At 42.5% G+C, this 24,409-nt stretch overlaps 1 protein-coding gene across 1 annotated transcript in view; it reads right to left on the bottom strand.

Annotated features, from left to right (window-relative positions):
- Positions 1 to 11,495: 11,495 nt before the first annotated feature.
- The window catches only part of LOC112257901 (G protein-coupled receptor kinase 6), a 63,915-nt gene continuing 51,001 nt past the window's right edge, over positions 11,496 to 24,409 (bottom strand). Inside the window, exons 14-16 of the mRNA XM_024431825.2 lie at positions 13,087 to 13,224; positions 12,515 to 12,649; positions 11,496 to 12,201 (exon numbers count right to left, since the gene is read on the bottom strand). Of these exons, the coding sequence (XP_024287593.1) occupies positions 12,151 to 12,201; positions 12,515 to 12,649; positions 13,087 to 13,224 (324 nt within the window). The 3' untranslated portion in view covers positions 11,496 to 12,150. The remainder of the gene's footprint in view (positions 12,202 to 12,514; positions 12,650 to 13,086; positions 13,225 to 24,409) is intronic.

Raw genomic sequence — 24,409 nt, 5'->3', positions numbered from 1 at the left:
TTGACTTACACTGTGGGCACAGTGGTCAGATGCAGTGAAGGAAACCCATTTCCTAAATATTGAAGAGTGATATTTTTATTTCACAGCAAGGGTTAACTGTTCTGGGTGTGAGATGTGACCTAATCCTGACTGGTTATGTCCAGTGTTGTTCTATAGGGAACAGGAGAATGGGGGTTGGTCATAATTATGTGTGTGACTCAGGAAAATGTGACCTTGTGAGTGAGAGCATTGAAAACACCTAAACAGTAACTTTTTCCTAGTCAGAGACGTGAGCATATCATGTGCTCACTGGAGTGACATTCAATTCACTCTGTCCATTGTGATTGGTTGTTGTGACTCAGTGTGACTGTGACACGTGGCACACGGAGGTGTAATTCAGATTGATAGCATCAGTGACACAGCAGCATCACGGAGGCCAAGCCGGGGCACAATGAAAAGCATTGTGTCGTTACGTCGGGTCCCGCTCACTCTCTCTCCTCGAGGCATTCTTAGGTATTCTCTGGAAGTGGACTCAAGTGAGGTCCTAATTTTCCAGTAATTAGAGAATACCTCAGGGACACAAGACATGCGGTGTGCGTGATGCCTGTAGCCAATGAGAGGAGATAAAGCTATAATTCCTCCATGGCCCTTGCTGATGAACCAGCTGAGTGTTGGCAGCATAGCATCATCTCTGGCTAATACAAATAGACAGAGAGGAGGGAAACAGCTGTCTTTCTCACCTTGTGAACTTCCTAGTATCAAATCACATTTTATTTGTCACATGCACCAAATACAACAGGTGTAGACCTTACTGTGAAATGCTTACTTACAAACCCTAAACAAACAATGAAGTTCAGGAAGTAGAGTTAAGAAAATATTGACTAAATAAACTAAAGTAACACAATAAAATTACTTAACAATAACGAGGCTATATACAGGGTGTACCGGTACCGAGTCAATGTGCGGGAGTACAGGTTAGTTGAGGTTCATTTGTAAAGTGACTATGCATAGATAATAAACAGCGAGTAGCAGAAGTGTAAAAACAAAGGGGGGTCAATGTAAAAAGTCTGGGTGGCCATTTAGTTAATTGTCCAGCAGTCTTATGGCTTGGGTGTAGAAGCTGTTAAGGAGCCTTTTGGTCTTTGACTTGGCGCGCCGGTACAGCTTGAGGTACAGTAGCAGAGAGGACAGTCTATGACTTTGGTGACTGGAGTCTTTGACAATTTTTTGGGCCTTCCTCTGACATCGCCTAGTAGATACAGTGGGGCAAAAAGGTATTTAGTCAGCCACCAATTGTGCAAGTTCTCCCACTTGAAAAAGTGAGAGAGGCCTGTAATTTATCATAGGTACACTTAAACTATGACAGACAAAATGAGAAAAAAAATCCAGAAAATCACATTGTAGGATTTTTAATTAATTAATTTGCAAATTATGGTGGAAAATAAGTATTTAGTCAATAACAAAAGTTTCTCAATACTTTGTTATATACCCTTTGTTGGCAATGACAGAGGTCAAACGTTTTCTGTAAGTCTTTACAAGTCTTCACAAGGTTTTCACACACCATGCAGATCTCCTCTAGAGCAGTGATGTTTTGGGGCTGTTGCTGGGCAACACAGACTTTCAACTCCCTCCAAAGATGTTCTATGGGGTTGAGATCTGGAAACTGGCTAGGCCACTCCAGGACCTTGAAATGCTTCTTACGAAGCCACTCCTTCGTTGCCCGGGCGGTGTGTTTGGGATCATTGCCATGCTGAAAGACCCAGCCACGTTTCATCTTCAATGCCCTTGCTGATGGAAGGAGGTTTTCACTCAAAATCTCACGATACATGGCCCCATTCATTCTTTCCTTTACACGGATCAGTCGTCCTGGTCCCTTTGCAGAAAAACAGCCCCAAAGCATGATGTTTCCACCCCAATGCTTCACAGTAGGTATGGTGCTCTTTGGATGCAACTCAGCATTCTTTGTCCTCCAAACACGACGAGTTGAGTTTTTAACAAAAAGTTATATTTTGGTTTCATCTGACCATATGACATTCTCCCAATCTTCTTCTGGATCATCCAAATGCTCTCTAGCAAACTTCAGAAGGGCCTGGACATGTACTGGCTTAAGCAGGGGGACACGATTGGCACTGCAGGATTTGAGTCCCTGGCGGCGTAGTGTGTTACTGATGGTAGGCTTTGTTACTTTGGTCCCAGCTCCTTGCAGGTCATTCACTAGGTCCCCCCGTGTGGTTCTGGGATTTTTGCTCACCGTTCTTGTGATCATTTTGACCCCACGGGGTGAGATCTTGCGTGGAGCCCCAGATCGAGGGAGATTGTCAGTGGTCTTGTATGTCTTCCATTTCCTAATAATTGCTCCCACAGTTGATTTTTTCAAACCAAGCTGCTTACCTATTGCTGATTCAGTCTTCCCAGCCTGGTGCAGGTCTACAATTTTGTTTCTGGTGTCCTTTGACAGCTCTTTGGTCTTGGCCATAGTGGAGTTTGGAGTGTGACTGTTTGAGGTTGTGGACAGATGTCTTTTATACTGATAACAAGTTCAAACAGGTGCCATTAATACAGGTAATGAGTGGAGGACAGAGGAGCCTCTTAAAGGAGAAGTTACAGGTCTGTGAGAGCCAGAAATCTTGCTTGTTTGTAGGTGACCAAATACTTATTTTCCACCATAATTTGCAAATAAATTCATTCAAAATCCTACAATGTGATTTTCTGGATTTTTCCCCCTCATTTTGTCTGTCATAGTTGATGTATACCTATAATAAATTACAGGCCTCATCTTTTTAAGTGGGAGAACTTGCACAATTGGTGGCTGACTAAATACTTTTTTGCCCCACTGTAGGTCCTAGATGGCAGGAAGCTTGGTCACAGTAATGTACTGGGCCATACGCAATACCTTCTGTAGCGCCTTACAAGCCGTTGCCATGCCAGGCAGTGATGCAATCGGTCAGGATTCTCTCGATGGTGCAGCTGTAGAACTTTTTGAGGATCTGGGGACCCATGCCAAATCTTTTCAGTCTCCTGAGGAGGAAAAGCTGTTGTCGTGCCCTCTTCACAACTGTCTTGGTGTGTTAGGACGAAAGAGAGAGAGAAAATAAAATAGCAGTTGTTTAGGAACTCGTAAAACAGCAGCCATCCCCTCCGGCGCCATTATACTTGAAGAGACCGTTCTAAGATCCACATACTGCACTCTTCTATGATGACAAAAAGTACCTGAAAAATGTAATAAAAGGTGCTAAGCCAGACACAGGTGATCCAGATCTATGTGATTAAATAAATTATTTTTTGTAAAATTTGTGTTGTACCAGCATTGTTCAAATGCTGTAAAATTAAGGTAGCAACACTCTCTATACCTGAAGGGACAGTAGCTGAGCCTAAACATGTGTTTTCTGTGCTCTACATCATCGTAGTCACCTGTTCTAATCAGTAACTGACCGCCTTCAAACATAAGCCATCAGTGGTTGAGAGGGGGTTGGGAGAGGGGGTCCTGGTGTTATATGCTTCAGGAGACTTTTAGAGTGATGAAAAGAGTGAGAGAGGGAGGCTCTGAGAGAATGAATGAAAGAGGGGCGCCAAATAGCACACTCCCAATCAGCTAATGTCCACGTAAGAACAATACATCAACGTCCTTGGTGATCCACGACTGGGTGAGAAAAATAGAAAAACATTGTGTTGTCTAAGCACCCTCTATCTCTCTCCCTCCCTCCTGAAGCATGCAACACCCTGATGATACATTCATGCCATAAAGACAGTCTGCACTGGGCACCCTGTGCCTCCTTTCAATATAAAAAAACAAGTCTATTTGCAGCATTATTTATTTATTTAAAATTCCTCTTAAAGAGAGTTGCCAGGCAACAGAGGGGAGGCTAGTGAGGAGTGAGAGGAAAGAGAGATGTGAGGGAGGGAGAGGCATAGATTATGGTTTGGAGAGTAGGATAGACTGTATCAGCCCTGTATGGTGAAAATAAGTGCTGGAGACAGAGGCTCTCTGGTAGAACAGAGGACAGGGGATATGCAGTGCTGTGGGTGCTACACATCACGAGCCTACGGGGGGAAAGTTCAAATGGATGGTGGTTACCAACATGTGAGCAGTCAGACTGTTATAATGTCAGGTGATGCATCTGCTGCACCAAAAATGTGTCACATGCGCCGAATACAACAGTTGTAGACCTTACCGTGAAATGCTTACTTACCAACGACTTAACCGACAATGCAGTTAAGAAAATATTTACTAAATAAACTAAAGTAAAATAACAATAGTGAGGCTATATACAGGGGGTACAGGTTAGTCGAGGTAATTTGTACATGTAGGTAGGGGTAAAGTGACTATGCATAGATAATTAACGGTGAGTTGGAGCAGTGAAAAAACAAACGGGGCAGGGCATTTGATGAATTGTTCAGTCTTATGGCTTGGGGTTAAAAGCTGTTAAGGAGCCTTTTGGACTTAGACTTGGCACCACTTGCTGTGCGGTAGCAGAGAGAATGGTCTAGGACTTCGATGACTGGAGTCTGACAATTCTTTGGGCCTTCCTCTGACACCGCCTATTATATAGGTCCAGTGATATACTGGGCCGTACGCACTACCCTCTATAGCGCCTTACGGTTGGATGCTGAGCAGTTGCTGTACCAGGACGTGATGCAACTGGTCAGGATGCATTCGATGGTGCAGGTATAGAACATTTTGAGGATCTGTGGACCCATGCCAAATCTTTTCAGTCTCCTGAGGGGGAAAAGGTGTTGTCGTGCCCTCTTCATGACTTTCTTGGTGGGTTTGGACCATGATAGTTTGTTGGTGATGGAACTTGAAACTCTCGACCCTCTCCATTACAGCACCGTCAATGTGAATCAGGGCGTGTTCGGCCCTCCTTTTCCTGTAGTCCACGATCATCTCCTTTGTCTTGCTCATGTTGAGGGATGGTGTTGGAGTTGTGCTTAGCCACACAGGCGTGGGTGAACAGGGAATACAGGAAGGGACTAAGCACGCACCCTTGAGGATCAGCGTGGCAGATGTCTTATCTACCCTTACCACCTGGGGGAAGCCCATCAGGAAGTCCAGGATCCAGTTGCAGAGGGAGTTGTTTAGTCCCTGGGTCCTTAGCTTAGTGATGAGCTTTGTGGGCACTATGGTGTTGAACGCTGAGCTGTAGTCAATGAACAGCATTCTCACATAGGTGTTCCTTTTGTCATCTGTTGGGGTGGTATGCGAATTGGAGTGGGTCTAGTGTTTCGGGGATGATGGTTTTGATGTGAGCCACCCACTGAGTGGAAAATCAAATACCTAAAGGAATGCAGGTGTAGTGGAAATTATTTAAAATCACACTGTGATTGCTAGCTCTGCCTGAAACGCATAAGCCAAATAGTTCCCCCTTGGACCAGGGGATTTCTCTTTAGTCTACTGGTTGACTTAATTTTGGTTCTTGAGCTACCAGGTACGAATCCCACCTGTTAGTCTGTCATCTATATTCTCCTGGCTCCTCCTATCTTCATGACATTTCAAACTGTCATAAATCTCTGTTTGCAAGAATTACACAAGACAAGCCAAAGCTAAAGAAACAATGTTTTATTGAAGTAAAATACTTATGCAAAAAAATAATATTCCAACTCATATGTTACATGGAGGTCCAGTTTGACTGGCCATGACTAATGTAGTTTCACAGGCACCTATGGAGACGGGTCAGAGTCAGACAGTACGAGTTGATTTCAGAGGAGAGCGAGAGAACCAAAAGAGCTCAAACAAACACATCACAACAGAGTGATACATAGCATGCACATGGCACATTTACATATCCTCATGATCATCACCTCCAGGACATTTATGGCACTTGGTGTCAAAGGAAGGCCAAGAAGATCATTAGGGACCTCAGCCACACGAGCCACGGTCTGTTCACTCTGCTACCATCTAGCAGACAGAGAAGGTACAGGTGCATCAGAGCCAGGACCGAGACAATGAGAAACAGCTTCTATCACAAGGCCATCAGACTGTTGAACAGCCATTACTAGCCGTCTACGTGCCAGGTACTCTGCAGGGTGAGACTAATGCACCATGTACAAGAGAGACATTGAACACTGGTCAATTCATATACGGTTGTTTACTCACTATGTATATATGGTATTCTCGACATAGCTCATCCTAATATACCTAATAATTATAAACTGTCTATATTTATATTCTGGATTCTGACACTGCTCACTATCTACTTGGATTGTTAATTGGACTCGTTCTGACATTTATTTTTATACTTTTTTCATTATTTGTGTATTAGTATTGTATTTGCTAGACATTCTACTGCACTGTTGGAGCTAGTAACATCAGCATTTCACATCTCTGTACATGACCAATACGTTTTTATTTGATTATCATCATTATCGACTCCTTTCATCAATCATCATCTCTGTAGCTTCCATTTGGCATGTTAACACAGTAGGACAACAGATCTAATGGTCTCTAGAGACACACAGTATGACATGGGGGCTAGCAGTGGGAAGGCAATTGAGTAACAGAGGATGGTTACATGAATGAAGTCTCCAACCTTCCAGAGCTCAGAGACGCCAAAGCAGAGCTGCATTACAATGCAACGTTGAAACAAATGTGACATGGATTCAGCTACAATTAATCAGACAATGAAGACTAGTGCTTGGTTTAATATGGTATTTAAAAGGATATGGACATTGGACACTATAATTTCAGATACATTTTTTTCACCTCATACACTTGTCAATTCTCTCCCTGTAACAAAGCCTACCTCCTAATTGTGAGGGCTTAGTGCAGTCTGAACATAGTTGGCAAAATGTAAAGAGTATGGCAACATCAAAAAAATGACTGAATATTTGAACTGAAACCAACAGTGTAAGGTAAAACATTAAGCACATGGTCAAAAAATAAATACTGAAATAAAATGCGGATGTACAGGTAGATAATGTAAGGAAGCACCTTAATAAGGACATGGCAATTTTGAATGCCTAGCATTAGCATAGCCTAGCATTACAGTCTAGACTCACAGAAGGCTATAAAAACAAGAGTTAAGAGCGCAACATAAAATAACAAAAGCAACAGATAAATATTAAAAAGGGTAAGCAAACGTCCCTGAACCCTTAAAGTCAATGTACTGTAACGTGTGTGACGCATGAACCTGACTTCATTATCCAGCGCTAGCAGATGCTAACCGCCATTTCCGTTTCACAGATAGAGCCTTTTCACATAGGAAACAGCTCAGTCCATGACTCAATACAAGACAAGCACTTCATTAGTTTTGACCCATTATTGTGCGCATACATTACATGGCCAAGAATATGTGGACACCTGCTCGTCGAACATCTCATTCCAAAATCATGGGAATTAATATGGAGTTGGTCCCCCCTTTGCAGCTATAACAGCCTCCACTCTTCTGGGAAGTCTTTACACTAGATGATGGAACATTGCTGAGGAGACTTGCTTCCCTTCAGCCACAAGAGCATTATTGAGGTTGGATACAGATGTTGGATGATTTGGCCCGGCTCGCAGTCGGCGTTCCAATTCAGTCCAAAGGTGTTTGATGTCAGGGCTCTGTGCAGGCCAGTCAAGTTCTTCCACACCGATCTTGACAAAGCATTTCTTTATGGACCTCGCTTTGTGCACAGGGGCATTGTCATGCTGAAACAGGAAAGGGCCTTCCCCAAACCGTTACCACAAAGTTGGAAGCATAGAATCATGTAGAATATGCTGTAGCGTTGAGATTTCCCTTCACTGGAACTAGGGGGCCTAGCCCGAACCATGAAAAACAGCCTCAGACCATTATTCCTCCACCAAACTTTACAGCTGGCACTATGCATTCGGGCAGGTAGCGTTCTCCTGGCATCCGGCAAGCCCAGGTTCGTCCATCAGACTGCCAGATGGAAACCCATTTCATGAAGCTCCCGACAAACAGTTATTGTGCTGACGTTGCTTCCAGAGGCAGTTTGGAACTGAGTAGTGAGCGTTGCAACCGAGGACAGATGATTTTTACGCGCTGTGAGCTTCAGCACTTGGTGGTCCCATTCTGTGAGCTTGTGTGGCCTACCACTTTGCGGCTTTCCACAATAACAGCATTTACAGTTGACCGGGGCAGCTCTAGCAGGGCAGAAAAATGTCCTCACTGACTTGTTGGAAAGGTAACATCCTATGACGGTGCCCAGGGATTTCACTGAGCTCTCAGTAGTATGGGCCATTCTAACGCCAATGTTTATCTATGGAGATTGCATGGCTGTGTGCTCAATTTTATACACTTGTCAGCAATGGGTGTTGTTGAAATAGCCGAATCAACTAATTTGAAGGGGTGTCCACATACTTATGGCCATGTAGTGTATATTGTACTTTGACTTATGTTGTATTCATCCTTTTCAGTGCTTTAATTGTTGGTACTCTACTGTATTAACTACGTCATTCTTTACTGAGGTAAGAATTAAGTATGTGTTTGGTAAAATGTAACTGTTCTCATACCCACTGTCAAAACCTGTTGCTTAATGCTCTCCTGTTGGGCTTGGGAAACTAACAGAGATCTAGATAACCTCCTGACATTCAGAGAACATTCAGAGAACTCCCTTTAGTACAGTAGCATGTTCACTCATCATGAGCAGTACCTTACCCACTGGGCACAGACATCAGTTCAACATCTAGTTTTGAGTTACATTTGGTTGAGTTGTCAACTAATGTGAATTCCACACAAAATCTCACCATGTCATTGGATTTAGAATAAAACTTGGGTGAAAAATCCACTCAGTTTTCCACGTTAATTCAACATCACGTGGAAACATTGATTTAACCAGTTCTTGCCTACGTGGGTACCCACTTTGCTCAACGTTGAGAATTCTAGAAATCGTCAGGGAGGTACTCAGGTCCAGACTCATTGAAATAAACTAACGTTTGTGGGCATGGTGTAGCGTTTGGCTGGAGCAAAGGGTTTGGGTAGCCAGGCAAGAAAATCTCCACAGACCTGCGACATTTGCATGCTATCTTGAACATGCACACTTTTTATGATTACATAAGACATTTGTTGTTACAGTAACCTCAATGTGGCCAGGGATGTGATACTCATTTTAAAGTTGAATAAATAGTGTTACATTAGTTTGTAAGAGCCTTAACTTTCAGCTATTTGCTGTATTACAAAAGAAATAGAATTGTTTGGTCGACAATGCAAACAACTAAACATTAAGGAAATATCTGCTGCTTGTATAGTTCCATCGGAGCCACTGGCTTAAATCTATTCTCTAACTTCTATTTTCTGTTGACATGGAGACCTGAATCACACAATTAATTTGACAAGTTAATAGGATATTTACTGTATTGCAAAAATATTTAATTGTGATTGGTTGTCAATGCAACCAAAAATAGACATATGAATGAGATGTGTCCTTAGTTTCATCCGTGCCACTATCTGGCTTTAATTCCAGTTTGTCTACAAATGTATACTTACAATTTGAATTAATAGGGCTAAATCAGATGAAACATTAAATGCACTTTGATTTAACTTACATTTTTGGTTGAGATGGAGACATGAATCCAACTTTATATTTTACTAACTTGTAGATTCCATTTGAAATCAACCAAAGCTTGAATCGTGTGTTGAACTGAAACAATAGCGGTTGATGACTTTAGAAATGCTATATAGGCCTAAATATCATCATTGATGATATATGGTCATATTTCATTTGCTCTGTTAAACCTACCCTTGACTTTGTTGATATATTCACCGTTGTTATCAATCATTCTCACAATAGCACATTAGTAACAGTTGATGACAAATATCAAAGTTTAGCAGGGCTTGGTAAAAAAAAATCCTTAAGTGCGTCAATCTAATTAACAAACAAAAAAGATCCATCAGTTTCTGTTTTTTTTGCATCTCTATCCGCCTATGTCGGCCTCCCGCCACTGCAGTAGAAAATGGCTGAGCTACAGTGCTGTTTGTCAGACCAGGACACATCTCAAAAATCTGTTTTCTTACAAAAACGTCTAAACGGTTTGGCTTACTAACGAATATAACAACTCCATGGAAAGATGAAACTAAAGAACACACTGGTTTTGCTCTATGATCCCCACAAGTGTCATGGGACCGGTCTGAATGTAACCCAGTACCAGTTTTAAAAAATGAACGGAAGGTTGGAGGTAGTTTTGTGCCAACAATAATAGGGGTTAAATGTGTGTTAAAAAACAAAAATATTTCCTGAGCTTTCTTATATCTCCTATAAATAGGACAGACACATCAAAACCTTATTCCTTATGTCTGTTTTCCCACGTATGAATGCGTTACTCAATGCGCTATAGTGGTGAAGGCCAAAATCAAGGGGGGATACCTACAGGGGTCCTAAAATTCCAAATCAAATAGTCAAATGATGGATCATTTACCTAACTTAAAACAATTCCATAGGTTAGCTTAGTAGAACCCCCCCCTACAGTTGTTTTCTTATAGTGGATATTACGTTGAAGATCTGCTGTTGTTTCAAAGGTATAAATTCAACATATTTTGAAAATTGGTTATGAATATATTCCTGTGGTTGAAATCACAACAGTTGATTACTTTTTTCAAATCCAATGTATTTTCCACGTCACAATACGTTGACTTAACCAGTTTGTGCCAAGTGGGTACAGAGTCTAGTGGTTATGGTGACACATGCATGCACACACAAAAAACATCAGTGCATTGCAAAAAGAAAGTGTCAGAGGTGTTTCATGGATGCAGAGACAGACAGACAGAAGCCCTCCCTCTCAGTGTGTAAGCTTGGCTCAGGAGCACATTGTAAAGAGAAATCATACTCATCTTACTTTCAGTCCTATTCTAGTTTCATGGTGGAACTGTTATTGTTGTTGTAACTTTACACCGGTAAAAAAAACATTGCAAAATAAACAAAAGTAGCATAACTTTACACTGTACAGTACGGTATAGACTGGAATGTAGGCAAGTTAATTTGAGAATCACATACGATAACATGATTTGATAATGAGAGACGGGGATGGTAGGAGGAGTTTGAGTCTCTCTTCCAATTTCCGTCGGAGTGCTGAGCTTTACATTGAGATGGTTTGACCTCTCGGTGTCCCCTCCCCTTTGAACCGTCTTCCTCAGTCTGATAGAGTCTCTGGTAAGGAGGGTTCAGAGGGTGATACCATAGTCTGTCAGGGAGTTCAGTCCCTCAGTCCTATTATAGTCCCACATTTACAAGGAGAATCCCACTGAGGAACACATGAGGTACAGCAGAGGGAGGGAGAGAGAGACGCAGCATGGTCTCAACCTACTAGACAGACAGCTTTGTTAGATTTGATAAAATATGGTAATTATATAGAGTACCATAAACTATCAAAGGAACCTTGAATGGGAAGGAATTAACCATAAAAAATATTTGGAGGATGAAAACAAACCGGTTTGGTCATAAGTGCATCGCTTAATTAAACTCAAGTGCTTCGTGACAAACGTGTAGCCATCTAGAGGATGTCATGGTAGAGGAAACTCCAGGCCATTCTCGGCTATCCACGTCTTACGAAAAAGGTCATTTCTTACAACTGAATTACTGTATTACAATGCATTTTTTTTTTTTTGTCAATTCACTTCTCTAGCTCATAATATGGTTGGGAACTAACATGCTTTCTACCTAAACTCAGATTCATTGGAAGACACACTTCGGACGCGAGTGTTACAAATTATACACTTGTTTGCAGTGTTTAGTCATATCTATTTGGTTTATATCAAGTGTCTCTAGATTGAATCCTAGAATGTGCATAATGCATTACCTCATACCAAAAGTTCACCTTAGTCTTCAATTTCCTTTAAGCCTACAGTTCACACAACATTCCTAATTTGATTGCCTAGAATTACATGAAGTAAATAAAAATAAAATATAAATATAAAAATAGTTGTGGACGTACACTTTTCATTCAGAAACACTTAGCAGTCGGAGCACGGTCGACACTTTTTAAAAGAGAAAGAAAAGCTGACAACACTATCAACAGATTTGGGGGGGGGGGTGACCACAGCAGTTTTAGGCTTACCTGTTGTTGCCTCCTATGATGGGTTCTGAATAATGATTACATTTAAATGACATGGACTTTATGGCTATATACTGAAAATATACATTCCAATATTTATATAGAACTATCTTAAAGATACAAATGTGCAAAATTTGTAAACAAATGAGATCCTTGGTGTATGTAATTGGTTGGAGGGAGCTCAGTCACAGCCTGGTGGGCTCCTCGTCACTGTCGCTGCAGTTCCCACAACAGTCCTGACAGGGGGTGATACAGAACAGATTTATCAGGAGGCCCAATAAGAAGTTAATGAGGAAAACATTGGAGCATAGATAGACAGGACACCAATATGTATGCTTCAGGAGCATGATGTACCACAGTACCCATACTGCTCAGTGTGAGATCTTACACGGTGGGTTATGTAGTACATAACAAATGCTAAAATAGGTTTAGTCTGGTTTATAAAAAAATCCGTCGTTAATAAGAATACATACACTTACAGCCAAAAACATGGAGAGTCAATGACAAACAATACTGAGGCTTTCTGTTTAATAAGGTTGAGGAGCTCACCTGTCTCCCAAAGAGCCTCTGAAGCAGCCCTTGTTTAGGTGGTGGCGAGGGCTGTCCTCTCCAGTCCAGGTCCGGGGGAACTGTCCCGTCTGTGTGAAACACATTGAGCTCCTGAAAGCACTCAGACTCGATCATCTGGAAACAGAAGAAACATTGATCGCAACGTCAAACCTAAAATCGTTTGATAAAGGGGCATATCAGGGTAAAGGGGACTTTGAGATGCGTACCAAATGGCACCCTATTCCCTACATTGTGCACTCATTTTGACCAGAGCCTTATGAGCCCTGGTCAAAAGTAGTGGACTAAATAGGGAATATGGTGCTGTTTGGGCAGAACCCAAGTGTTTTTTTGCCAGGCCACTGACCAGCACATTAGTATGATAAAGGTGAAGGCCAACTTGATAGGACAGGGAAGTGAAAGCATTTAAAAATAGAGCTGATTTGCCCAGTGTCTTTGTCTGACATAGTTGATAGGAAAATAATTAAATAACAAAGTGTTTTAAAACAGGTTGATGACAAATCAAACCACGGCAGTCATTTTTCCTTTTGGTGCATGCGTGTGTGACCTCTGACCTCCATCTGCCAGGGGATGGACACGCTGCCTGTGGACACTTTACAGTAGAAGGAGTCATCTTTGGGCTCCAACTCCACCCCCTTGACCGTGGAGAACTGCTCGATGTCCAGTACGTCCTTACAGTAAATGGCCTGGGGCTGGGGAAGCAAACAACATTGTATGTCTACTGTATGCACTGTACATTTGTGCTCTGACAATGCCTTAATTACTCGAGGGTATTAATGTCACATGGTATATACAGTGGGTATCATAAGTATGAAACTGAATTAACCTTTTTTTTTGTCAATCTACACAAAATACTCTGTATACTCTGGAAGATTTTTTTTAAAGACTAATGAAAAATACAACACAAATATACAAAAGTATGTGGACACCGCTTCAATTTAGCAGATTTGGCTATTTCAGCCACACCCATTGCTGACAGATGTATAAAATCGAGCACAACCCACGCAATCTCCTTAGACATACATTGGCAGTAGAATGGCCTTTACTGAAGAGCTCAGTGACATACAATGTGACACCGTCACCTTTCCAACAAGTCAGTTCATCAAATTTCTGCCCTGCAAGAGCTGCCCCGGTCAACTGTAAGTGCTGTTATTGTGAAATGGAAATGTCTAGGAGCAACAACAGCTCAGCCGCGAAGTGGTAGGCCACACAAGCTCACAGAAAGAGACCGCTGAAGTGCGTAAAATCATCTGTCCTGAGTTGCAACACTCACTACAGTGTTCCAAAACGCTTCTGGAAGCAACTTCAGCACAATAACTGTTTGTCGGGAGATTCATAAAATGGGTTTCCATAGCCGAGCAGCTGCACACAAGCCTAAGATCACCATGCACATTGCCAAGTGTTGGCTGGAGTGGTGTAAAGCTCGCCGCCACTGGACTCTGGAGAAGTTGAAATGCGTTCTCTGGAGTGATGCCAGGAGAACGCTACCTGCCCGAATGCATAGTTTGGTGGAGGAGGAATAATGGTTTGGGGCTGTTTTTCATGGTTCGGGCTATGCCCCTTAGTTCCAATGAAGGGAAATCTTAACCCTACAGCATACAATGACATTCTAGACGATTCTATGCTTCCAACTTGGCAAGGCCCTTTCCTGTTTCAGCATGACAATGCCCCCGTGCACAAATGCAAGGTCCATACAGAAATGGTTTGTCAAGAATGTGTGGAAGAACTTGACATCCCTAGCCGCGTCCTCAGACCAGACGCAGACCAGCTGGCTGATGTGTTTATACGGACATATTCAATCAATCCCTATCCCAGTCTGCTGTCCCCACATGCTTCAAGACAGCCACCGTTGTTCCTGTTACCAAGAAAGCAAAGGTAACTGAACTAAATATCACCCTGTAGCACTCACTTCTGTCATCATGAAGTGCTTTGAGAGACTAGTCATATCACATCCACCAGACCTGTCACCCTAGACCCACTTAAATTTGCTTACCACCCCAATAGGTCCACAGACAATGCAATCCCACTGCACACTGCCCTATCCCATCTGGACAAGAGGAATACCCTATGTAAGAATGCAGTTCATTGACTACAGCTCAGCATTCAATACCATAGTACCCTCCAAGCTCATCATTAAGCTTGAGGCCCTGGGTCTCGATCCTGTCCTGTGCAACTGGGTCCTGGACTTCCTGACGGGCCGCCCCCAGGTGGTGAAGGTAGGAAACAACATCTCCACTCCGCTGATCCTCAACACTGGGGCCCCACAAGGGTGCATTCTCAGCCCCCTCCTGTACTCCCTGTTCACCCATGACTGCGTGGCCATGCACACCTCCAACACAATCAACAAGTTTGCAGACGACACAACAGTGGTAGGCTTTATTACCAACAACGAGACAACCTACAGGGAGGAGGTGAGGGCCCTCGGAGTGTGGTGTCAGGAAAATAACCACTCACTCAATGTCAGCAAAACAAGAGATGATCATGGACTTCAGGAAACAGCAAAGGGAGCACCCCCCTATCCACATCGACACGACAGCAGTAGAGAAGGTGGAAAGTTAAGTTCCTCAGTGTTCATATCACTGACAAACTGAAATGGTCCACGCACACAGACAGTGTGGTGAAGAAGGCTCAACAGCGCCTCTTCAACCTCAGGAGGCTGAAAAAAATGTGGCTAGTCACCAAAAACCCTCACTCACTTTTACAGATGCACAATTGAGAGCATCCTGTCGGGCTGTATCACCACCTTGTACGGCAACGCCCACAACCGCAAGACTCTCCAGAGAGTGGTGTGCACAACGCATCACCAGGGGCAAGCTACCTGCCCTCCAGGACACCGACAACACCCAATGTCACAGGAAGGCAAAAAAGATCCAAGGACAATAACCAACCGAGCCACTGCCTGTTCACCCCACTTACATCCAGAAGGTGAGGTCAGTACAGGTGCATCAAAGCTGGGAAAGAGATTGAAAAACCGCTTCTATCTCAAGGCCACCAGTTTGTTAAAACAGACACCACCAGCACAGAGAGGCAGCTGCCTACCTACAGACTTGATATCATTGGCCACTTTAATAAACGGAACACTAGTCACTTCAATGCCACTTTAAAAATGTTTACATATCTTGCATTACTCATCTCATATGTATATAATGTATCCTTCACTATCTATTCTTTACCATCTATTGCATCTTAGCTGCTCTGTCACTGCTCATCCATATATTTTATACTTATATATTCTTATTCCTTTACGAGATTGTATGTATTAGGTTTTGTTGTGGAATTGTTAGATACTGCTGCACTTTCAGATCTAGAAGCATAAGCATTTCGCTACACTCGCAATGACATCTGCTAACCATGTGTATTTGACCAATAAAATTTGATTTGATTTGACTTGCCTGCACAGAGCCCTGATCTCAACCCCATCGGACACCTTTGGGATGAATTGAAACGCCGGATGCAAGCCAGGACTAATAGCCCAACCTCACTAATGCTCTTGTGGCTGAATGGAAGCAAGTCCCCACAGCAGTGTTCCAACATCTAGTGGAAAGCCTTCCCAGAAGAGTGGAGGCTGTTATAGCAGCAAAGGGGGGACCAACTCTATATTAATGCCCAAGATTTTGGAATGAGATGTTCGACGAGCAGATGTCCACATACTTTTGGTCATGTACAGTGATTAGATAAGTATTCACCCCCCTGTGTAACATGCTAGAAACACCATTGGCAGTGATTACAGCTGTGAGTCTTCTTGGGTAAGTCTAAGAGCTTTGCACACCTGCAATATATCTATTATTTTTCAAGCTCTGTCAAGGTGTTAGGGGTCATGGCTAGACAGCCATTTTCAAGCAGATTTAAGTCAAAACTAACTTAGCCACTCAGGAACATTCAGAGTCTTTTTGGTAAATAACTTCAGTGCAGAGTTGGTCTTGTGTTGAAGGTTATTCTCCCACTGAAATGTGAATTTCTCTCCCAGTGTCTGGAATAAAGCTGTTTTTAAAAAAACCTTTATTTAACTAGGCAAGTCTGTTAAGAACAAATTCTTATTTACAATGACGGCCTACCAAAAGGCAAAAGGTCTCCTGTGGGGACGGGGGCTGGGATTACAAATATAGGACAAAAACACATCACGACAAGAGAAACACCACAACACTACATAAAGAGAGACCTAAGACGACAACATAGCATGGCAGCAACACATGAAAACACAGCATGTTAGCAACACATGACGACAACAACACAACACGGCAGCAGCACAACACGGTAGCAGCACAAAACAAGGTACAAACATTGGGTACAGACAACAGCACAAAGGGAAAGAACGTAGAGACAACAATACATCATGCAAAGCAGCCACAACGATTAGTAAGAGTGTCCATGATTGAGTCTTTGATTGAAAAGATGTAGATGAAAGCGGTCCAGTTTGAGTGTTTTTTGCAGCTCTTTCCAGTCGTTAGCTGAGGCAAACTGAAAAGAAGAGTGGCCCAGGGATGTGTGTACTTTGGGGACCTTTAACAGAACGTGACTGGCAGAACGGGTGTTGTATGTGGAGGATGAGGGCTGCAGTAGATATCTCAGATTGGGGGGAGTGAGGCCTAATATGTTTTTTATAAATAAGCATCAACCAGTGGTTCTTGCGACAGGTATACAGAGATGACCAGTTTACAGAGTAGTATAGAAGCATTGGTGGCAAATCTGATGGCCGAATAGTAAAGAACATCTAGCCGCTCGAGAGCACCCTTACCTACCGATCTATAAATTACGTCTCCATAATCTAGCATGGGTAGGATGGTCATCTGAATCAGGGTTAGTTTGGCCGCTGGGTTGAAAGAGGAGCGATTACGATAGAGGAAACCAAATCTAGTTTTAAGCTTTGATATGTGCTGAGAAAAGGACAGTATACCGTCTAGCCATAGTCCTAAGTACCTGTATGAGGTGACTACCTCAAGCTCTAAACCCTCAGAGGTAGTAATCTCACCGGTGGGGAGAAGGGTATTCTTCTGACCAAACCACATGACCTTTGTTTTGGAGGTGTTAAGGGCAGAGAAAGCTTGTTGGACACTAAGAAAGCTTTGTTTTAGAGCGTTTAACACAAAATCCGGGGAGGGGCCAGCTGAGTTTATTAAGACTATCATCTGCATATAAATGGATGAGACAGTTTCCTACTGCTTGAGCTATGTTGTTAACTAATACAGGTTTTCCACTAGGATTTGAATTTTTACCCCCAAAAATTCCCCAGTCTTTGCCGGCGACAAGCATACCCATATCATGATGCAGCCACCGTCATGCTTGAAAATAAAGAGGCATTGATGTGTTGTGTTGGATTTGCCCCTAACATAAGGCTTTGTATTTAGGCCTTGTTTTTTTGCAGTATTACTTTCTGGGGACCCCATTTCTTGCGACCCCACCACACCCAAAATCTAAATGATACAACCTTAAAATCTGTACATTCAATTTTTATATCAACAAGCTTCAATTCAGATCATTTTGATCTCTTATCAAAATGAAAAGAATCAAATAAATAAATTTACTAAATAAAATTGCATGTTTTAAATTAGCTTTCTCTAAAACGTTTGTAAATATTCCCATACAATAATCTGTTTTCTTAATATTCTTTTGTAGTTGAAATTTTGCTGACCTCAAAGCAGTTCTCCTGTCGCAAACCCTGACTTTGAATAACACTGCTTTGGAGAGACTGATGACGTCGACGGAGATGGCAGCATCGTGACTAGCTCTTAGGAGACTTTGCAGTATTTTGTTTTCTTATGTACTATTTTTTACGTTATTAGCTCAGGAAATGTGTCATATTACTACATACATGAAGGGCGCTTTTTGAGATTTGCTGTATGATCGATGAGAAACTCCATATTGCAAATGTACTGTCCCTTACTAGATGTCCGCGAATGTTTGTAAAATTCGCCGACTGCGGCAGGCCGTGCACCGGGGCCAGATCTTCCGGGAAGTCATCGAACGAAGTCTCTCGGACCTTCGGTTTCCGTTTTATACTTTTTTCAAATTTTGGTCATTTTTCCGCCAGATGGCGAATGGAATCTTATTGCAAATGTACAAAACATCACCAATCACGACATGGCTATTTCTCCTAAACGGAAAAGACCTCGAAGACAAAACTTGGTGAGCATAGGTTTGGACTAATGGGCTGTTAGCCCCGAAAAAGATGGTGTCGAGGACTCAACGCTTTTTGAGTTAAGGCCATTTTTCTGGGATTAAAGGTCAAATTAAAATAGAGCGCTAATTTGACTGCTTCACGTCAAAGTACATGAACCAACGGTGTCAGGAAAAAAAGAAGCAGCCATTTATCTATCGTAATTTAAGAGAAATCGTACAATGTACAATTGGTGATGCTAAAAAAGTGTTAATCCCCCACCCACAAAAAAAAAGTTTGATCCAGTTTGGCGTGTTCAGACGAATCGGTTTCGGAGCTCTGCGAGATTTCTGTGATTTTCTGAAATCACACACACTCATTCAACCCTCTGTAAATCAGTCAGTTAACATAGACTTAAAACTCAAAATTCTGTAAGAGCCTACCCCAAAGAGGATATGTGTTCACTTTCAGCTTCCTGTGTCAACCGGAAGTGCCTTAAATTGGGGTCATAGGGGCTGTTTCGAAGGGTTAAAAAGGTCAGGTATTTTCAAAACTTCATGTGTGTGATTAGGCAACCCTCATGAACAGTAAATCAGTCAGAAAAGCTCTCACACACAAACACAAAACAGCAAGGATGGAGTGACACAGTGAAGGGCTTAAAGACATACAGAGGCTACAATGGCATTACCATAATCTCTCGGCTGTGCCGAGTTCAACGAGATGCCCCGCTTGACCGTAGCTCGCTCGGTCTGAGCGCAGCGACCGTGAAAAAAAAGTAGGCCCATAATGGCTCTAAATTTCAGGTGCTTTTGGGTGACAGCGGGAGAACCGTTAGGGTTAGAAGCACAATTCAACCACAGGAAATGTTCTTAAGGTCCTCCCGATCTGTGCAAGCCTAACCTTGACCATGTGGCATTAACCCTTAACAGTGAAAACAGGGTTTTTTCATCTCACAGATTACAATGACATCTCTCCCCATAGGAATACATTGCCTGCTCCCCTAAATTCAACCTGGAGCCTATGTGGGTTTTGAATGTCGTATGAACGTGTCTTAGATGACAATTCATCAGGCCACTATGAGCTCTACCTGTGTTGATTCTAAGCTTCCTGGAGCAACCGGAAGTGGTTAAATTCACCCTGAAGGTGTTTCGATATACCCAACCTGCATATTGTGAAAACACTGCATTCAACCCTGTGTAAATCAGTCAATTCTTAACGTAAAGACTTTCACCAAATTGACAGTCTGAAATCAACACCAACAAGCAATGGAGAGAAACCAGAATCACTGCCTGGCCATCCCGAGTTCATCGGGCCAGTCAATTTCGCATTCCTGCAGGATTTTTGAGCATGTCAAATTCGTGATGGTAAATGCCCATTGAAACATATTGCAAATAGACAGCCGTGCGCCTGGTGATTGGAACAGATTACCAGGAGCACATTTAAAAAAAATGTTTTTTATTGCCTTTAGGGGGGTGCAAGGGGTTCATGGTTGGGTAGGTAGGTAGCACCCAATAGGGGGCGCCCCTGGTCATTTTGTTCGTTTTTCAAAACTCATTTAAAAAACGACCGAGTCCCACTTCTCTCATGTCACCATCGAGCGATGGAGAGGAACCACTATCACTGCCCGGCCATCCCGAGTTCATCGGGCCAGTCAATTTAGCGTTTTTGACCATGTCAAATTCGTGATGGTAAACGCACTTTGAAATAGACAGTACATTTGCAATAAGATTCAACAGTGAAAAAACATTACCAAATGGACATGATGAAATCAACCCAACGAGCAATGGAGAGGAACCACTATCACTGCCCGGCCAACCCGAGTTCATTGGGCCAGTCAATTTTGCATTTCTGCAGTATTTTTGAGCATGTCAAATTCGTGATGGTAAATGCCCATTGAAACATTGCAAATGGATAGCTGTGCGCCTGGTGATTGGAATGGGTTACCAGGAGCACATTTAAAATAAAAAATGCCTTGAGGGAGGGGGTCTACAGTTGGGTAGGGAGCACGCCCCACCTGTGCCCATCCAATAGGGGGAGCCCCTGGTCATTTTGGACGTTTTTCAAAAAAATCATAAACAAACAACAGTCACACTGCTCCCTCATCATACATGACAATTAGACCATCTAGGTTGATTCAAGGCTTAACATAGTGCTATATATCATTTGGGCAGTATACATGCCATTTGGATATGGTTCACTGACCTTTGGGTTTGTAAACCGACTTCCTATGATCGTACATGGCAAATGGACATAACATCCTGATTTGGCACTTTCAATACTTTCCTATTGCATTTGAACATTTATGGCATTTGGCAATGGTTCACTGACTTTTGACTTCCTGTGAAATCATATTGCAAATGGACAAAACATATGTCTTATGGACAATTAAAAGAAATATGACAAAGTATGTTCAATTATACATGTATAAGAACTGTATGAACAAATATATTTTTTAAAGAATTTTTAAAAATGGTCCAGAAAGCACTTTAACCTCTTGATCCTACTTGAGACGCAGACGTCCCAACTAGAGCTCTGGAAATGCAAATGCGCTACGCTAAACGCTAATAGTATTAGTTAAAACGCAAACGTTCATTAAAATACACATGCTTGGTATTGAAATAAAGCTACACTCGTTGTGAATCCAGGCACAGAGTCAGATTTTTAAAATGCTTTTCGGCGAAAGCATGAGAAGCTATTATCTGATAGCATGTAACACCCCAAAAGACCCGTAGGGGATGTAAACAAAAGAATTAGCATAGTCGGCGCTACACAAACCGCACAAAATATAAAACATTCATTACCTTTGACCATCTTCTTTCTTGGCGTCAATACTGGGTCTTTTTTCGATTAAATCGGCCCATATATAGCCTAGATATCGATCTATGAAAACTGTGTGATAAACGGAAAAAAATAGCGTTTCATAACGTAACGTCATTTTTTAAAAGTTAAAAAGTCGACGATAAACTTTCACAAAACACTTCGAAATACCTTTCTAGTGCAACTTTAGGTATTACTACACGTTAATAAGCTATAAAAATCATCAGGAGGCGATGTAAATTCGATAGCTGGTCGTCTGGAAAAAATGTCCGGAAAAACACAGAGACCATGCATCAAGTTGGTGGTCGGAGGGAATCGGTTCCCTTTGGTCGGATCTACCAAGAATCAAATCAGAATCAAATGAGAAGACTCTATACATCCTGTGGAAGCTGTAGGTACTGCAACCTCGGCCTCATTTAATACGGTTCACCTTTAACAATGGGTTGAAGTGGCGCATGGATATTTTTTTCCATCTCCAGTGATCAGATTTTCCTGCGCTTTTCGATGAAACAGACGTTCTGTTATAGTCACAGCCGTGATTTAAACAGTTTTAGAAACGTCTGAGTGTTTTCTATCCACACATACTAATCATATGCATATACTATATTCCTGGCATGAGTAGCAGGACGCCAAAATATTGCGCGATTTTTAACAGAATGTTCGAAAAAGTAGGGGGTCGGCTTAAGAGGGTGATAAGTTTTAGGGGAAAAAAAATTCTCTCAATTTTACCCTTTGGTCTTGACTTGATGTGCATTTGCAATATGAAAATTTACCGTGGAGCGCGCCCGCCATCTATTGGATTTTTGCTGTGTGACACTTGGCATTGCAATAAGTTTTTGAATGAAACAACGTCCATTTGAGTGGTATTGTACATCGTGTATATGCTTCGTACGGTGCCAATAATTTCCCATTCATTTTTGTCCATTTCATGGGAGTATTCCCTGACATACAGCCGGGAAGAACTAGTGGATATTAGAGTGGTGGTAACTCACCAGAACTACCAGCATTATGATTTGAATGACATACCGCTTTCCCGGGAACAGGCTCAGATCCCTGTCATTTGCGTGAAGAGAAGGCAGAGAAAAAGGGTCCGGAGGGCAGGCTGCCTTCTGAGAATTCATAGGCGATTGAATAAACCCTCACTGCCTTCCATCCTGCTAGCAAACGTGCAATCTTTGGAAAATAAAATCGATGACCTATGTGGAAAACGGGACATTAAACTGCAAAATCTTATGCTTCACGGATTCATGGCTGAACAACAACATTATCAACATACAGCTGGCTGGTTATACGTTGTATCGGCAGGATAGAACAGCGGCATCTGGTAAGACAAGGGGTGGCAGACGATGTAAATAACAGCTGATGCACAATATCTAAGGAAGTCTCAAGGTTTTTCCTCGCCTGAGGTAGAGCATCTCATGATAAACTGTAGACCACACTATCTACCTAGAGTTTCTGTATTTTTCGTAGCTGTCTACATACCACCACAGACTGATCCTGGCACTAAGACAGCACTCAAAGAGCTGTATTCCGCCATGAGTAAACAGGAAAATGATCACCCAGAGGCTGAGCTCCTAGTGGCGGGGGACTTTAATGCAGGGAAACTTAAATCCGTCTTAACAAATTTCTATCAGCATGTTAAATGTGCAACCAGAAGGAAAACAAACTCTGGACCACCTTTACTCCACACACAGAGAAGCATACAAAGCTCCACACACAGTGACGCATACATTTGCAATTTGGCAAATCTGAACATAATTCTATCCTCCTGATTCCTGCTTACAAGGAAGAATTATAGCAGTGACTAGATCAATAAAAAAAAGGTCAGATGAAGCAGATGCTAAGCTACATGACTGTTTTGCTAGCACAGACTGGAATATGTTCCGGGATTCCTCCGATGGCATTGAAGAGTACACAACATCAGTCATTGGCTTCATCAACAAGTGCATCAATGACGTCATCCCCACAGTGCCTATACGTACATACCCCAACCAGAAACCATGGATTACAGGCAACATCTGCACTGAGCTAAAGGCTAGAGCTGCCGCTTTCAAGGAGGGGGTTCTAACCCGGAACCTTAAGAAATCCTGCTATGCCCGCTGATGAACCATCAAACAGGCAAAGCGGCAATACAGGACTAAGATTGAATCGTACTACACCAGCTCTGATGCTCGTCGGATGTGGCAGGGCTTGTAAACCATTAGACTACAAAGGGAAGCACAGCCGAGAGCTGCCCAGTGACAAGAACCTACCAGACGAGCTAAACTACCTCTATGCTCGCTTCGAGGCAAATAACACTGAAACATGCATGAGAGCACCAGCTGTTCCGGAAGACTGTGTGATCACGCTCTCCGCAGCCGATGTGAGAAAGACCTTTGTACAGGTCAAAATTCACAAGGACGCAGGGCTACCAGGACATGTACTGCGAGCATGCGCTGACCAACTGGCAAGTGTCTTCACTGACATTTTCAACCTCCCTGCTCGAGTCTGTAATACCAACATGTTTCAAGCAGACCACCATAGTCCAAGAACACTAAGGTAACCTGCCTAAATGACTACCAACCCATAGCACTCACATCTGTAGCCATGAAGTACTTGGTCATGGCTCACTTCAACACCATTATCCTAGACCCACTACAATTTGCATACCGCACCAACAGATCCACAGATGATGCAATCTCTATTGCACTCCACACTGCCCTTTCACACCTGGACAAAAGGAACCCCTACACTGCCATTCAAAAGTTTGAGGTCACTTAGAAATGTCCCTGCTTGTTAAAGAAAAGCTTTTTTTTTACCATTAACCTCTCTGGGATCGTTCGGGACGCTAGCGTACCACCTCGCCAACAGCCAGTGAAATTGCAGGGCGCCAAATTCAAAACAGAAATCTTATAATTAAAATTCCTCAACCATACAAGTATTTTACACCATTTTAAAAGATACACTTCTCATTAATCCAACCACAG

This window comes from Oncorhynchus tshawytscha, linkage group LG09, assembly GCF_018296145.1.
Source record: "Oncorhynchus tshawytscha isolate Ot180627B linkage group LG09, Otsh_v2.0, whole genome shotgun sequence".
In the NCBI taxonomy this organism is placed as follows: domain Eukaryota; kingdom Metazoa; phylum Chordata; class Actinopteri; order Salmoniformes; family Salmonidae; genus Oncorhynchus; species Oncorhynchus tshawytscha.
Note: the sequence above shows the minus strand (reverse complement) of the source record. Positions and strands in the feature narration are given on the sequence as shown.